The 15,906-nt window shown below is 40.3% G+C and overlaps 1 protein-coding gene across 1 annotated transcript in view; it reads right to left on the bottom strand.

The window, feature by feature from the left end:
- C13H2orf73 (chromosome 13 C2orf73 homolog) overlaps nt 1-9,430 on the bottom strand; it is a 33,881-nt gene extending 24,451 nt beyond the window's left edge. Inside the window, exons 1-2 of the mRNA XM_032652923.1 lie at nt 9,295-9,430; nt 5,219-5,429 (exon numbers count right to left, since the gene is read on the bottom strand). Coding sequence (XP_032508814.1) covers nt 5,219-5,429; nt 9,295-9,320 — 237 coding nt within the window. The 5' untranslated portion in view covers nt 9,321-9,430. The remainder of the gene's footprint in view (nt 1-5,218; nt 5,430-9,294) is intronic.
- Between the last annotated feature and the right edge of the window lie 6,476 nt (nt 9,431-15,906).

The following is a 15,906-nucleotide window of genomic DNA, read 5'->3' as shown; positions in this document are numbered from 1 at the left end:
TCCAACACCTACCTGGGGCTTTAAGGGAAGAGATCAGCCTTTTAAAAGATCAACTGTGATTGCATTGTCAGAGACTTTAAAATATGATTCAAGGTGGATAAATATGAGATTCTAATAAGTTAAATTCTGAAAATACAATTGAAGCTACATTGATATAAAAAGAAGGAGGCATCTAAAGAAACTTGTGTGGCTACATAGGCAGTTAGCTTTCAAATGAGCTTAGTTTTCAAGGAGACAGGTGTGTGTACAAGTGGTGCACAAAATCAGATTCAAAGGAGAAACACTTGAATGGAGTCAGCTTGTCAGGAGACTGTCAAGAAGCTTAGAAGAGATTCATGAAATATACCAAGCAGCAAAAATCGGGTGTTCTGTGGGAAAAAATTCTGTTGCAGCAAGAAATCAAGGAAAGGCTTAGAATTTGGAGAAGAGTACCCTCCTTAGAGCTGAAAGTCAGAGCTATTCAACTTTAGGTTCTTCATTAAGGGAAGTTATCTTCAAACTGAAAAAGATGGGATGGACATGAACCAAAGAGAGCACTAAGCCCTGCACAGATGAAGACAGAGTCAGAACTCACTTTGCAACTGGAAATGAGAGCCAGTTTCCAGGCCAGTGACAGCCTGTAACCAGGGATAAAAATGAATGTTTGCAGAAATCAAAGAAATGTAGGAAGTGGGGAATTTTGGAGAGCAGGAAAGATCAGCCAATGCCTCATTTTTCAGAATGGACTTAAAGGTGAATTACATCTACTTGATGTAGATCCTAGGAATTCTAGAACATATCACTACACAGATGGTGTCTTCTCACTCTCTGGCTCAAAATAGTCACGTCTTACTGTTGTCAGAGTGCCTGCTTCTTGCAGCTCTTTCCTACTCTGTGATTGCCACGGTGCTTATTATGCTCCAAGGTCTAGGCCTTTTCTCACTTATTCTCATCACAATTCTATGAAGTGGGTACACCCACTGTACAGATGAGAAAACTGCTGGGAGATAAAGTAACTTCCCCAAGGTATATCACTAACAGGTAGCAGAGCCGCCTCAATTCAGCCCGTCATTTGTCTGTGCATGCCTCTGATTTCTGTGCTACATTGCTATAGGAAATCTGCTGTGGAAGGCAAAGCCAGATAAACACAAATTTATTTAAATTATTTCAAAAATAAAAATAAAGAGGCTCTAAGTAAATATCCTGAGAAATCCTCTATGACAAGGTTTTAAGGCGTACTCTTTATATCTTCTTTTGTTGATGTGAAACTTATTTTGCTAACATCCAAGTTACTGGAGAAGTGACTCTGGAATAAGTGAACCACGATGTCTGGCAGACTTCAATTTTTTTCTTAAACAAGAGTGTAGTGCAAAAGCTACCTTAAAGCAGAGATAATTCACCTTTCAAGAAGACTGGAATTTAGAATTTTACCAAAATGGTCTCTTTGGTTTCACAAATACGTATAAAGGAAACAATGAGCAGTTTTTTCTGAAGTGTGATTGATGACTTCAAGACCCTTATAGTCGGTGAGTGTTCTGATTAGTGTTGTCAGTTGGATGAATCTTAACTTCAGGAGAATGAAATGCTACAGTTCAAAAACTGTTGTGTTTATCTTTTTTATTTCTGGATAGTCTGCCCTATGCCTGAGAAGTCTGGTTCCTTCCTGGAAGGGAGTGTGTATGCACCCAGGCACACGTGCATGCCTTTTTGGTCCAAGCATTTGCTCAGAGAGATTATAAGACAAAAGGTAAAGGCAGAGGCTTATTTTTTTCCTTCACCGCACACTGAAGAGAAAGACTAAGAATAAAAATGTACTGCTCTGTGTACCATCACTTACATTGGATTGAGAGGTGCATGTGGAAGTATTTATGATTAAATAAACCAAACCGGGAAAGGTCCTCTATGTTATTGCTTTGCCTAGGTTTTGGGGGTCAGACCACATCTTGCAGATTGTAGAGGGGGTTCTGCCTACAGAAAGAGTTGTTCCCAAAACTTTGCACCCAGGGAGAGGATGAAGTCCTCCCTTCCAGGCCAAAGCCTGTCTCTTTTCCTGCTGCAGGATGACCGTCACTGGGGCTCCATGGTAGGGAGGTACCTGGTGATTCCTGATGACAAGTCTCCCTATAACCCCGGCTGCTGGAAGGCCTAAGAGCCATTGTGCTGTGGGCCCCTTAGTCACATTTGGAAACCACCGTGAGGCACTCTCTGTTACACTTCTGTCAGCCCTTTGCCTTCAGAAATGCACCATTTACTTCCATTCTTTGGGAAACTAAGGGAGAATCTTAGGGGAAATGTAGTAAAAAGTAAGTGGGGTATCCTGGAGGGACCAGTTAAGAGAATATAAGAGGTGGTGTGCCAAGCTCTATGGCGCCCTGGCCAAGATGGCTACTGCTGCTTGTGGTGGTGTAGTGATCTGTGGACATCAAATTATACTTTATGGATTCCTAGGGAAATCTGGACTTCTGACAACACCTTACACATAGAGTATCATATTTTTTTAATGGAGCTCAGTGGCTTTAAAAAATTTGCTGTGTTATAGCAAACACTAGAGTTACACTGTATCTACGTTCCTCTATGTTTTGTTGTGGACCAGAAAGAACGCTGAAAAATACCTCTTTTTAAGCAATTCATAATAACAATTCACAATAACAGTTATTCCTGCACTGTGTTCTGTGGAACACTGGTTCTGCAGCATATTAATAGGTGTTATATAAAAGAGGTTTCCATAGTTAAAGAAATTTGATAAATACTGAGTTAAACAAGTTAAACAAGTTTACCACAGGATTTCTCAAGAACCTTTATCTACTAATGTGAATTGTGAAGCTCTGAGTAAGGGTGTATAAAAATACAGGTTTTCCAAAACATGTGACTTCAGAACTTTATTTTATTGAGCACATTGGCAAGGACTAGTGCTCCAAAAAAATACATTTTGGAAAATACCCAGTATAATCTTTTTTGAAATATCAATATTTACTAATATTTAAAAACACAAAGACAACCAAATTAGTTTTCATTGGAAATAACTGAGCTAAAGCTCCTTTTTACTTCTTTTAGCACCACCAATTTTATGTCCCTATGTAGAACTGTATAATTGATTATTTCACTTAAAAATCTTGTAAATAAATAAAACCGACCAATCTGGTATTCTAAAGGTATTATCTTAGCAAAATACATAAGACAACAGATATATGTCAATTGAAATATTTAGGCAACTTTATTTTCTTTACTTTTATTTTAAAGCCAGTATTACTATAAGCCAGTTAATTTTTTTAAACCAAGCTAACCTTTAAAAAGAAAACTGTCATCTTAAGTAAAAGAACAAAGTTTACAAATACGTGAAATGAGCATTCTTTATTACTCCTTGGGTACTTGGAAATGAGTACATTTAAGGGTTTTTTGTTGTTGTTGGAGGGGGTAGGTTTAGTTTTGTTTAAGTATGTTCATTCCCTTCACTCCACGCCCAATGTGAACACTTAGCTCTGTGATGCATCTTTGGTCTTTGTACCTCCTTGTTCAGCCCTCCTTGTTCAGCCACTGTGAACCTCTCTTACCTATCCTCTTACTTCATTTCAAACTCACTTTCATCACCTGTTTAAGGTCTTTGACTCATGGAGCTTTGAGCACTAATAAACAAAGATTCTACTGCTGCTATCACCCAGTCTTGTTGATAGAGCAAGCTACTAACGCTTCTGTACATTTATTTTTTTCAAGACACCTACAAAGTAGGAACAAGAGAAAATTAGATTTATTTTAAAATTTCTTTATGTTTCATATTTCTCTTCTCAAACCAGCTTCTTTTCCTTATGGGGTTCAGGATGGGTTAACAGTTTGGTTTAAACTTGGCCTTGAACTAGAGCTCAGGAGAGTCATTCATTAACTTTTGCAAGAATTATGAGGACTTCACTAACCTGGATTTCTGTACCACATTTATTTCCCCCAGAGGCATGTTCTATGAATATCTTTTAAATGCTCAATAATTATTTGTTTATAAAACAAAAGAGCCTTAAAACTGCCCTTGTAAGGGTTTACTACATGATATTAAAGCATATTTGACTACAGGAATTTCTGCCCCCAAAAGCTCTCATATTCACACACAGGGCCATGGTGTGCTGTTTCATGACAAGAACAGTTGATGTTATCAGTGTAAAGAGAGCGCACGAAAAGCAATCTCCATTTAAATGTTGAGTTAAATCACAACTACACCTAACCTTACATGGCAAAAGGGACTTTGCAGCTGTGACTAAGGATCTTGCTAAGGAGAGATTATCCCAGATTCTCTTCTTCTGAGGACCCCAATATAATAACAAGGGTCCTTAGAAGAAGGAGGCAGGGAAGTCGGTCATAGATTTGAAGACAGTATGTTGCTGGCTTTGAAGAAGGGGCCATGAGCCAAGGCAGGCAACCTCTAGAAGGCGGAAAAGGCAAGGAAATGGATTCTTCTTTAGAGCCTCCAGAAGGAACCAGCTCTCCCAATAGACATTGAGATTGATTATGTACTTTAGAGCTTCAGAACTGTTGAGAATAAATTTGTGTTGCTTTAAGCCAGTGTTTAAGTTTGTGGTAATTTGTAACAGCAAGACAGGAAATTAATACAATAAATTATACCTCAATGAACCTGATTCCAAAAAAAAGAATGGAATATATTTAATATGATAGTGAATAAAAGTGTGATTTGTCTAAACCAACAGTCCTGGATCAGAAACATGACTGTGACATTTGCTTACTATGTAATCTCAGGTATGTTAATTTACTATATTAGAGCATGTTATCATCTAAACTATTTCCAATAATACCTCCTAGAAGTTGTGCAGATTAAAGGATATAACTTATACAGAACACTTAGCTCATTCTAGCACTTCATACACTTTCAATAAATGGTAGCTATTTTATAGAAAGTATCTGAATTACGGAGTATCATGGGAAATTTTTATATTATTTGTCACAAATACAATATTAGAGATTTCTTCAATAACCCCTCCTACCCACAAGCACCGCTGAGTGACTATAATCTGACCCGATCTAGAAAAACAATTATTTGGGTTCCTTCCCTGTATATATATATAGTTTGTATGCAAAATTATCAGTAAGGATAGTTCCAGGTTACTGCTTTTAACTATTGGATTATAGTAAATATTAGTCTGAGATCTGTCACATCCTTTAAGTAGTCTGTGACAAAATTATCCTGCAAAACACTTCTGAATCTAAATCTATATTTGTAAATAATGAACATCAATCCAACCTGATCATCTGGCTCGTTTTGGGGATCTATGTAGGGAACTGGTTCATTGCATGTTCTTACATTTGTGTTAGTGAATTTAGCATAATATACATGTCCTTTCCCAACACATGGTTTTGAATGTTGAATACTTTTTCTAGGCTTTTTTTCATGTTTCGTTTCTTCTTTTTTTTCAGTTACATACAGTATACCAGCATCTTCTGTTTCATGCTCTCTGAAAAACAGAATTAAATAGTATATCATTTATCCAATGAGCATTTCAGTGCTGAGTCATAATTACATAAAATTAGATTTAAATATATTTCAAGTGTCAAGACAATTTAGGCTTTATTAATAACTATTAGGGGCTGGTGCAATTAAAATTTGGGAGGGTATCCTGTCATTCGAAATTATATAAAAGATAAAGAGATTTGTGTTAATAGTGATTATTTATTACCATATACCAATGTAGTGTACAGATTCATTTGCTTGGAGTTAAGAAAGAGTAGTGATTTGATCATTCTTACAAATTACGTTTACAGTATTTATTCATGTGCCTAAGTTACATGCTAATCTTAACTCATCTTCTTTAAGAGTTAGTTACCTAGGGGCTTTCCTGGTGGCGCAGTGGTTGAGAGTCCGCCTGCCGATGCAGGGGACGTGGGTTCATGCGGTCCGGGAGGATCCCACATGCCGCGGAGCGGCTGGCCCCGTGAGCCATGGCCGCTGAGCCTGCGCGTCCGGAGCCTGTGCTCCACAACGGGAGAGGCCACAGCAGTGAGAGGCCCGCGTACTGCAAAAAAAGAGTTAGTTACCTAGTATATTTAGCTATCTGGACAAGGATAACTAATTTTAAAGGCTCACCTGGCAAACTTATAAAAGCTACCAAAAGAGCACTATTATTTATCTTTTCAGGAAAAGACCACTGTGCAGACATCAGAATAGCTAATTCAATTTCATAATTTTTTGCTTCTAATAACTACCCTGGAAGAAAAATAAAAATTATTGAAATTTTTAAATGTTAAAAAATATTTTAAAAGGAATAGTTTATAAATTTTTTCTCCTTTTAAATAAGGAGTAACAGGAGTATTTTTTTTTTTTTTTTTTTTTTTTTTCCGCGGTACGCGGGCCTCTCACTGTTGCGGAGCACAGGCTCCGGACGCGCAGGCTCAGCCGCTCCGCGGTATGTGGGATCCTCCCAGACCGGGGCACGAACCCGTGTCCCCAGCATCGGCAGGCAGACTCTCAACCACTGTGCCACCAGGGAAGCCCAGGAGTATTTTAAAATTTTGCGTACTTGAAAAGTAAAGGAAGGTAAGAACAAAATATTTGAATTTAGATTTTTTTACATAGACATTTAAAAAATCAAAGCCCTGACCCATGGAAGGTGAGTGAATAAGATTCGAAATTTATAGAGAAAGTGATTAGTTCTTTTTAGCCTTGTCCATGGCCCTACCTTACTTCAGACTAAAGCAGGTCCATCTCTTCTACCCCATGTCTTTTTTTTCAATTAAAAGCCTCCAGTGGCTTTCCACTGCAATTTACGATAAAACACTTCCTCCTTATCGCAGTTCTGAGGCCCTGTGTGGCCGTGCTCCAGCTAATCTCTTCAACCACTCAAGCCTCTCTCCCTTCCCTTCTCCAGCCAGCCTGCCTACTCGCAGTTCCTGGAACAGCCAGTCTCCTCTCCCCTCAGGGCATCTGCTCTTCCCCAGCTCCCTGAACAGCTGGTTCATTACCATTTAGGTCTCAGCTGAAGTCATCTCCTCAGAAACTTTTCCTAGATTTCCCCCTCCCCACTCCATGTTTTCTCTATTTTAGTACTTTGTTCATTTCTTTCATTCTACAATTTATCATTTATGTACCTACTTTTTGTTTTCGTGTTCTAGTCAGCACTACAAATAATCCTGTACAAGCCAGTAAGTTCCATTAAGGTGACAATCGGGTTTCATTCATCATTATGTACCCAACATCCGGACAATTGTCCTGATTGTTGCAGGTAAACAGATTGGCATTATACTATTTACACATTCCTGGTGAATCTGCTGGACTAGTTTTTCACTCTGGCTTTGCGTTAGCTGTACACACCCAAGCCTCATCCAAAACACACACGACATTCAGTACCCTTGTATTCCAGTTCTCTGCATCCCAGCAGAAGTTGCTCTCTGCAAAGGATTTGGAAAAAATGATTACTGGTAAAGTGTAAATTACTTTGAAGGTTTTTCTGTTATCTTTCCAGAGATGAATTTATTTAAAGGCCTTAATTGATTTATCACTGTAGACTTCTGGCATCAGTTTTTTTCCATCTGCTTCTCATAGTTGTAACCCAACAATAAATTTGTACTAGAATCAGGCCTTAAGGAAAGGACCGTAGCTATTTGTTCACATACTGATGCATTCATGTGATGAAGGATTTGTGGTGTGAGTGGCTACAAATTGACTCATAAATGTGAAATGTAGGGTTCTGTAGTAATCTCTTACTAGAAGGAAAGCACAGTTAAAAATACTAATGGGCTCTGAAATAAGTCAGACCTGGGTTGCAATCCCAGCTCTGCCATTTACTCTCTGAGCCTTGGTTTCCAATCCTTTGCATGATAAGGACAATAATACCTATTGTGAGACATGTGAGAATAACATTAAATAATTCATTCTTTCAATAAATATTTATTGAGCTATGTGTCCAGTGCTGTTTGAGGCACTGAGGATAGAGGAGTAACAAAAGAAACAGAGCCTTACATTCCAGTGGGGTAAGGCAGTTGAGAATAAAAAGTAAAATATATAGTTTGTTAGATGGTGTTAAGTAATAAGGACAAAATTAAAGCAGGGCATAGGGGAAAGAAGTGCATGTATATGGAAGGTAGGTGGCATTTTTAGATAAGGTGGAGGCTGAGTTATGAAGGTGGCAACTGAAAAAAGACAGGAAAGAGGGGAGAGAGCTAAGTGGATATCTAAGGAAGCACATTCCAGCAGAGGGACGTGTAAATGCCGAAGCTTGGAAGCAGAAGCACCTGACCTCAGGACGGTGCTTCTCGAAGCGTAGTTCCTGGAGTAGCAGCCCTGGCATCAGTTGTCAGCTTGTCAGAAATATATATTCACAGGTCCCATTCCCAACCTACTAAATAATCTCTGGGGCAGGTTTCCAGGAAACTTTTAACCAGCTCTCTAGGTGATTCTCATGTATGTTAAAATTTGAGAACCACTGTTTTAGTGACAAAAACACAGGTTTGGAAGCACATACCCCTGGCTCCACACCATAACAAGCTGTCACAAGCTGCTTGATTTAATAGTTCTCAAAATTTAGGGTACATCAGAGTCACCTGGAGGTCTTGTTAAAACTCAATTATCATGCGCTTCTTCTAGAGTTTCTGATTTGGTATGTCTGTGGAGGGGAGCCCGTGAGAACTGCATTTCAAATAAGCACCCAGGTGATGCTGATGCTGTTCTGAGGACCACACTTTGAAAACCACTGCAGATGGCTCAGGGAGGCCTCAGTGCTGGAGGAGAGGGAGGCAAGGAGCAGACAGGGCCGAGTAAGGCAAAGGCGCACATTGTGTAGGCCCCACCGGCCGCTGTAGGAGCCTTAGCTTTTCCTCTGCAGTGGCCAAGGGAGAACGTGATCTAACTTTATGTTGTAAAATGACCACTCAGAAGACTGCATTGAGGAGGCTGCAGAGGGGCGAGGGGAGCAGCGAAGACTTCTGCAGTATACAGGTAAGAGACGCTGGTCCTTGGGCCAGGGTGGTAATGACGGTGGAAGTGATGAATCGTGGTGGATTCTGGATATATTTTAAAGGTAAAGCCTACAGAATTTGCTAATAAATTACATGTGGGGTGTGAGAAGTAGTGGATAATTCAAGATGACGTCAAGAATTTTAGGCCAAGCTATGCATGTAAAGTGCCTGATACATAGTAGGTGCCCAGTAAACAGTGCGTTTTAAAAAGTATTATTGCGCTCAATGCTCGAAATGAGAGGTAGGAAGGGGATTGGCAGAGGAAAAGCCCTGATGGCCCGAAGACTCACCCTTCCGATCTCACTTAACCCTCCAAGTAGGAAAACATTTTTCGGAAGGGGAAATAGAAAAACAAACCCCAGCACTTACGGCTGCCTTTCCTCCTTTCTCTCCATGGGCTCCTACGGCCTGCCACGAGGCACTGAGGAGCCTCACGGGAAGAGCAGGGAGTAAGCCCCGACAAGAAAGGGGCGCGCGGAGAACCGCGGCAGTGACTTGTGCGTTGCTAAGCGACAGCGGACTGGGCACTAGGCCTCGGAAAGCGTCTTGGGGGGGGGGTGGGGGGACGGCAGGACCCGGAGCGCGCAGGCGCAGTAACCCGGTCGGGTCCACAGCGAGCGCGCGCGGCTGGCGGGGCGTGGGTGGCAGACAGGGTCTATTTGCCGGACTTGCCCAAGGCTCTACACCCTGCGTTTGAACTTGTCCTTCCCGTATCCGGCCGGGCTGGGTATTTATCAGGGCCCACTGGATCCTTCGGGATCAGCAAGGGGCGATTCCGGAGCCTCCTCCGCGGCCTTGGCTCTGGTGCCAGGGGCTGAGCTGCTCACATCCCTGCCTTGCCAGCCCTCCAGAGCCCCGCAGGACGCCGCCCCGGCTTAGCCCACGTTTGCCAGAGCTGGCTCCAGAAGGGCGGGCAGGCAGGAGAGAAACTTGTTTTCCCATGAACCATTAAATACTGTGCAAGTCATCATTTGCTGCTCCTGGGCTGCTTAGTCTTTGCATGAGAAAGCTTGGCTGTCGCTGTTCTCCACGATTTCTGACACATCCTCTTTCCCCAGCCTGGGAGCAAGCCTTAAAATAAAACAAGGGAACACTCATCTCCTACAAATGAGGCTCCCTGCGGTGTGCGCATCTGCTCCAGCCTGAGCGGGGTTCAGAGTTGGGTAGAGGGGACTGAAGGCTATGGCAGCAGGTTGGAGCTTGTACGTGGAGCACTTCTCCAAAAGAGCAAGCTCCTGGGAAAAGCAGATGATGACTTGTGTCCACCTTCTGGCCCCGGAATTTCTTACCTCATTTCACCATTGCTTCCCAATTTCCACTGCCAGAGCCAAATGTCTTTGGCATCTGTTATGGTAACTCATGCATCTCCCTGGATAATGGGAAAAGAAAGTTCCTTCTTGAATTGAATTCTGTTATGTATTGGGCTATGCACGTGCATATGTTTTGTAACCTAGGGTCAGTCTTAACATGTGTTTACATTTACCTGGAAAATGGGGGAGAGCAGAGGTTGGTCCTAGGATTCATTGTACATAAGTAAGCTTAAGTCCCATGAGGAAGAAGAGTATATGAATAGAAGTTTGATAACTAGGTATCAAACCTAGACACCTGAGGGTGGACCTTGTTGGTAAAAAGACTGGAGTGTGTGTGAATATGTGGTTATGTGTATGTGTTCTTGGGAGTAAGGAGTGGCTGGGTAAATAAATATGGGGAGAGTGAGTTGAAGCCAAAGGCAGGGCATTAACATTAATGAGCTCCTTCTTGGGAGCCAAGCATTTGCTCTGCAGTGTATTAAATGCCTCCTACTTATCTGGTTTTATCCTAACCATCAAACTGTGATTAGGAGCATAGGCCTCCGGGGCAGTCAGTGTTTGAATCCTGATTCCACCACTAAGTAGCTGGTTCAGCAGGGCAAATGTTCTAACTTCTCTGAGCCTCAATTTCTTCATCCACAAAATGGGGGAAAGAATACCTGAGGTTGTGCAAGGTGTAGATGATGTAACACAGGTAGAGAGAGGACTGCCAAACATGTAGTAAGTCCTCGGTTGTTATTAGCTATTATTTTTATTGAGCAATTTGATCTGCATATGCTACCAGATATCTTAAGGCTCAGTCAACTCTCTTATCATTCCTTCTAATTTCTATTCCAACCTTCACCAACCCCTTCAAGGCTCCTAGAACCCCTCACCCTCAGGGACAGTCCCAACTGCTTGGTAGGAAAAAATGAGAAATTTTCTCAAGTTCTCCCTCTCAGAAAAACATATTCACCTGCATTCAAACAGGATGACAGTTGTTTGATTCTGAGTCATATAGTATTAGTCTAAAATATAAATATATTTCAGTCTCTTTCCAGCTGTTAACCAGTGTATGTGTAGGTTTATTAAGGGATATAAGAAACACTTTTAATTTTATTTATTTATTTTATTTTTGGCTGTGTTGGGTCTTCGTTTCTGTGCGAGGGCTTTCTCTAGTTGCGGGGAGTGGGGGCCACTCTTCATCGCGGTGAGCGGGCCTCTCACTGTCGCGGCCTCTCTTGTTGCGGAGCACAGGCTCCAGACGCGCAGACTCAGTAGTGTGGCTCACGGGCCTAGTGGCTCCGCGGCATGTGGGACCTTCCCAGATCAGGGCTCGAACCCGTGTCCCCTGCATTAGCAGGCAGATTCTCAACCACTGCGCCACCAGGGAAGCCCAAGAAACGCTTTTAAAAAAGAAATTGTGTCTACCAGAAGGAAGTCACAATCTAGTTAGAATACAGGAAAAAATTTTGAACAGCAATGATACTTAAGAGCGTTATATAACTGATAGTCACAAGTTTTCAATTTCAGTACTGATGATAATACAGTATTACAAAAATGTGCCCATCATTTATTATTGGAACATCCCCTGTAGGGCACTGCAAAATGATATGGACCTTTTAAAATAACTATTGACTTTTTTATGTAGAAAAAGCACTGGACTGATGTTAGTTTTTTCTACTACTAACTAGCTAACCTGACCTAGCAGAGACACTTAGACCTCTCTGCTGTAAATCTCACTTGAGAGGTAGTCAGATTAGATCATCTTTATGATCCCTTTCAGCTGTAAAATACAGTGATTCTACTGGAAAATTTTTGTCTGAGAACTCAATGAACACACAGGCCTAAATAATACATGAAATTTTCTCATTTGTGTTAGGTAATTTGGATACTTGTCAGCGAAGAAGTCAAAGTGGTGTACTAATATTGGGCAAGTTAAAAATACCAGAGCTATTTGAGCTAGAACACCATATGTGAGGAAACACAATAAGATGGAAATTGCTCATCCAAAATGTTATAGATGCAGAAAATTGTCAACACTTTTTTTCGAACCATAGGAAAATGCCAAAAATAATGAAGGTACAGTTGTATAACCTGCTAGGAAAGCTGAGGCTCAGGAAGATCCAGCTTCTTCTCAGTTCTTTCTCCAGTGATGGGATACAGGTGAGGCTCTCTAGAATATGGCAAAAGAGCAAAGCTCTCTCTAATCTTATTTATTGTTTTAAGATAGGTTTTTCTTCCTTTGTCTCATATACATGTGTTGTAGGGATTAAATGACAAAATGCATGCAGAGGACTTATCCTAGCACATAGTAAGCACTCAGTAAAAGTTGGCCTTAGTATTCTTCCTATTCATATAATTAGTAGGATAGAAAGTTCATCAAGTACATGCATTACATTGTCTTTATTTCATCACCTTAGACTCTAAGAATTTTATTAAGCCAAAATATACATTAATTTGAGGGTAATGGGAATGAGAATTATTAGTGTTAGGTTTGTTCATCTTTGAGGATGGATAGGTTCAAATGAATTACAGATATGAAAGGGACTCTGAATTTTCCTCTGGTTTAAGTTCAAAGCTAATTGATTTATAGTTCACTTTTAAGAGAGAAGGATTACTTTATATCTAACTTTTAAGAGAGGGATTACAAAACAAGTATGACATGATCTCTTAAAAAGTAAAAATCTCTAGTATAAATCATACAGAGTACTCTGATATAAGTGATCCTGGATGTATACATGGGTATGTTCATATTCATAGAGATGTATAAATTAAAATCTTAAAAATTTTATGAAATTTCTTGAAATTTAAACAGTTACAGCCTGGGTTACTCCAAAATCATTGTTAGAAATCATTAGTTAGGAAATTCACCTGATTGAAGGAAGAAGACTGTATTTTATGAATTTGGAGCATTCTAACCACCTCTATAATTGCATGATTCAAAGTTCATTTTGAAACAATCCAACTATGGTCATGTACATAGAGGCTGTATAACCAAAGGATGAATGAAAAGCTGGTCTTGGGTGGCTAAAACAGTAGAGGGCCATTTTGGTACTATAGAGGTTTTTGGTTTTTTGTTTTTAAATATTTATTTATTTATTTTTTGGCTGCGTTGGGTTTTTCATTGTAGGATCTTTGCAGCACGCAGGGTCTTTCATTGTGGCACGTGGGCTCCTCCCTTCGTTGTGGTGTGCGGGCTTCTCTCTTTTTGTGGCGTGTGGTCTCTCTCTAGTTGTGGTTTGTGGTTCGTGGGCTCTGTAGTTGTGGCACGCTGGCTTAGTTGCCCTGTGGCATGTGGGATCTTATTTCCCCGACCATGGATTGAACCGGCGTCCCCTGCATTGCAAGATGGATTCTTAACCATTGGACCATCAGGGAGGTCTCTATAGTGGTGTTGTAAGTAGAGTGATCGTGTAGTAAAGATTTGTGAATAGCTATGGACATATAATTTCTTGAGGAAGGAAGAATGCAAAATGAAACATGGTTGGGGTGTTACCATTATCAAAAAGTAAGGACACTAGTCTAAGCTCTCTACTTTTGATGGTTTTTGATGTCTTCTAGCTTCTTTTCTAGGCTATTTCCCTTATTTTATTTGAAGACTTCCAGAGATGTAATCATCTTCCGGGAAGGTTGTTACCACATCTTATCTAATTATTGAGCATTCCAATATGTACTGAGCACCTGTATGTTCTGGCCTGTTCTCACTGGACCATGGATTTTAGTTTATTCATTTGAGATTCTCAGCACCTAGAAAAGTACCTTGCAAACAATATGCCTTATGAACAAGATTGTCCCAGAAGAATTCTTCTTTATATCCTACAAAACATATATTACTTTTCATTTTTAAGTGTTTTTTATGGACACAGTCAATCATTGTCCAACAAATTCCTTAGAGAAGCTCCACATTTTAAAAATGGTAATTAAAACTACCTTTAAATTAAAAAGAATTTTTTTATTGAAGTATAGTTGATTTCTAATGTTTAAAACTACTTATTAAGCTAAGCAACTTAGGTTCTTCAACTTTTGCCTGTAAAAATCTACCTTTGATCTCTTTGATACAAATTGCTATTCTCTGTTTTTTCCCTTGGGAAAAAGAACTAATATTTATTGAACTTCAGAGTTAGGAGACCTGAGTTTAAGTCCTAGCTCTGTGATTAAAGTTCTGTGACTCTGGGCAAGTTATTTAAATTCTTTGAGCTTTAGATTTTGAATATGTCTCCTGTTAATCTTTAAAAAGTAAATGAATAAGAAAAGACCCCAAAAGAGTAGAGATAAGAACTTCTCTTGTAGGGTTGTTATGTTAAATAAGATATGTATAAAGCACCTGGCACAAAGTGGGTACTCAATAGGTATCATTTACCACCACACTTCCCCATCTTTACCCCTTGTGGAAGTCACCCAGCTATAAAGTGATATAGCTAGGATTGGGGTTTAGATCAGTCTCTCCTTTTTTATACCTCATTGCCTCTACATCTAGTTTCTCTACCTCTTGCTTTAAACCATGGCAATAAAAATTGAACATAAAACTCTAAATAAGGTCTTCCTCATGTCACTATGGTATTATGAGAGTGGGTAAAAGTAACTAGAAAGAGTACTATTGGCCAGTGTGATAGGAGTGGAAGCCTTCTAGACAGGAAGGTGTGCTAGGGGAGGAGACCATGATAACCATTCAGTGATGGGGAGGGGGGGTGTGAAAAGTGAAAGTTTGCACTATTTGTAAAGTGTCACCATACACAATGCATTCTGACAGATGTGCAGCAGTTAGAGCTGATGTTTAGGTGCCATGGTTGGTAAGATGAACAATAGCAATCCAAGGAAAAGCACACAATCACAAGTCACCACCGCTCCATGTAAAGTCATGACTTTACAGGGCGCCACAGTTTCAGACTATGAACTGCTAAACAGTAGTAATCATTTTGATATGGATGGTTTGTCTACCATATAGAGCTACAATAAATTAAAAATTTCTTTCCTTCTGTAACAAAAGTGAAGAGTTAGGAGCTAACTTATAGCTTCCAGTTAAAGAAAAATGAAGACAGAATATACCTCAAAAGAAATGACAGTTGAGGTTTTAAATAGAAAAGTACAGGGCTTCCCTGGTGGCGCAGTGGTTGAGAGTCCGCCTGCCGATGCAGGGGACACGGGTTCGTGCCCCGGTCCGGGAAGATCCCACATGCCGCGGAGCGGCTGGGCCTGTGAGCCATGGCCGCTGAGCCTGCGCGTCCGGAGCCTGTGCTCCGCAACGGGAGAGGCCACAACAGTGAGAGGCCCGCGTACTGAAAAAAAAAAAAAAAAAAAAAATAGAAAAGTACAACACGTTTAATTAATAAGCTTTAGTTTAGTTTACCTCAGATACCTCCTAGACCTCTATCATTCCTTTCAAAATGGTATGGCGAATGAGCATTTCACAAGTCGCCACTCTGAAGCTGTTATTCTAAAATATCCTTTTCCCTGTATGCAGTTATAATGGTACTATGTGCTTCAAGCTCTATTTAATTATTTTGGTATTTATAAGATTTGCAAGAGTTTGGAAATTTAGCCATGTTTTTTATCCTCTTATAGTAAGCCTGGAAGCAAACTATTTACCTATTTACCTGATTTAAGTCTTTCTTTTCTTCATCCCTTCCTTCCTCCCTCCCTCCCTTTCTTTCATCTTCCTTCCTTCCTTTCTTTCTTTCTTTTCATCTCC

The sequence above is a fragment of the Phocoena sinus genome, chromosome 13, assembly GCF_008692025.1.
Source record: "Phocoena sinus isolate mPhoSin1 chromosome 13, mPhoSin1.pri, whole genome shotgun sequence".
NCBI classification, from domain to species: Eukaryota; Metazoa; Chordata; class Mammalia; order Artiodactyla; family Phocoenidae; genus Phocoena; species Phocoena sinus.
Note: the sequence above shows the minus strand (reverse complement) of the source record. Positions and strands in the feature narration are given on the sequence as shown.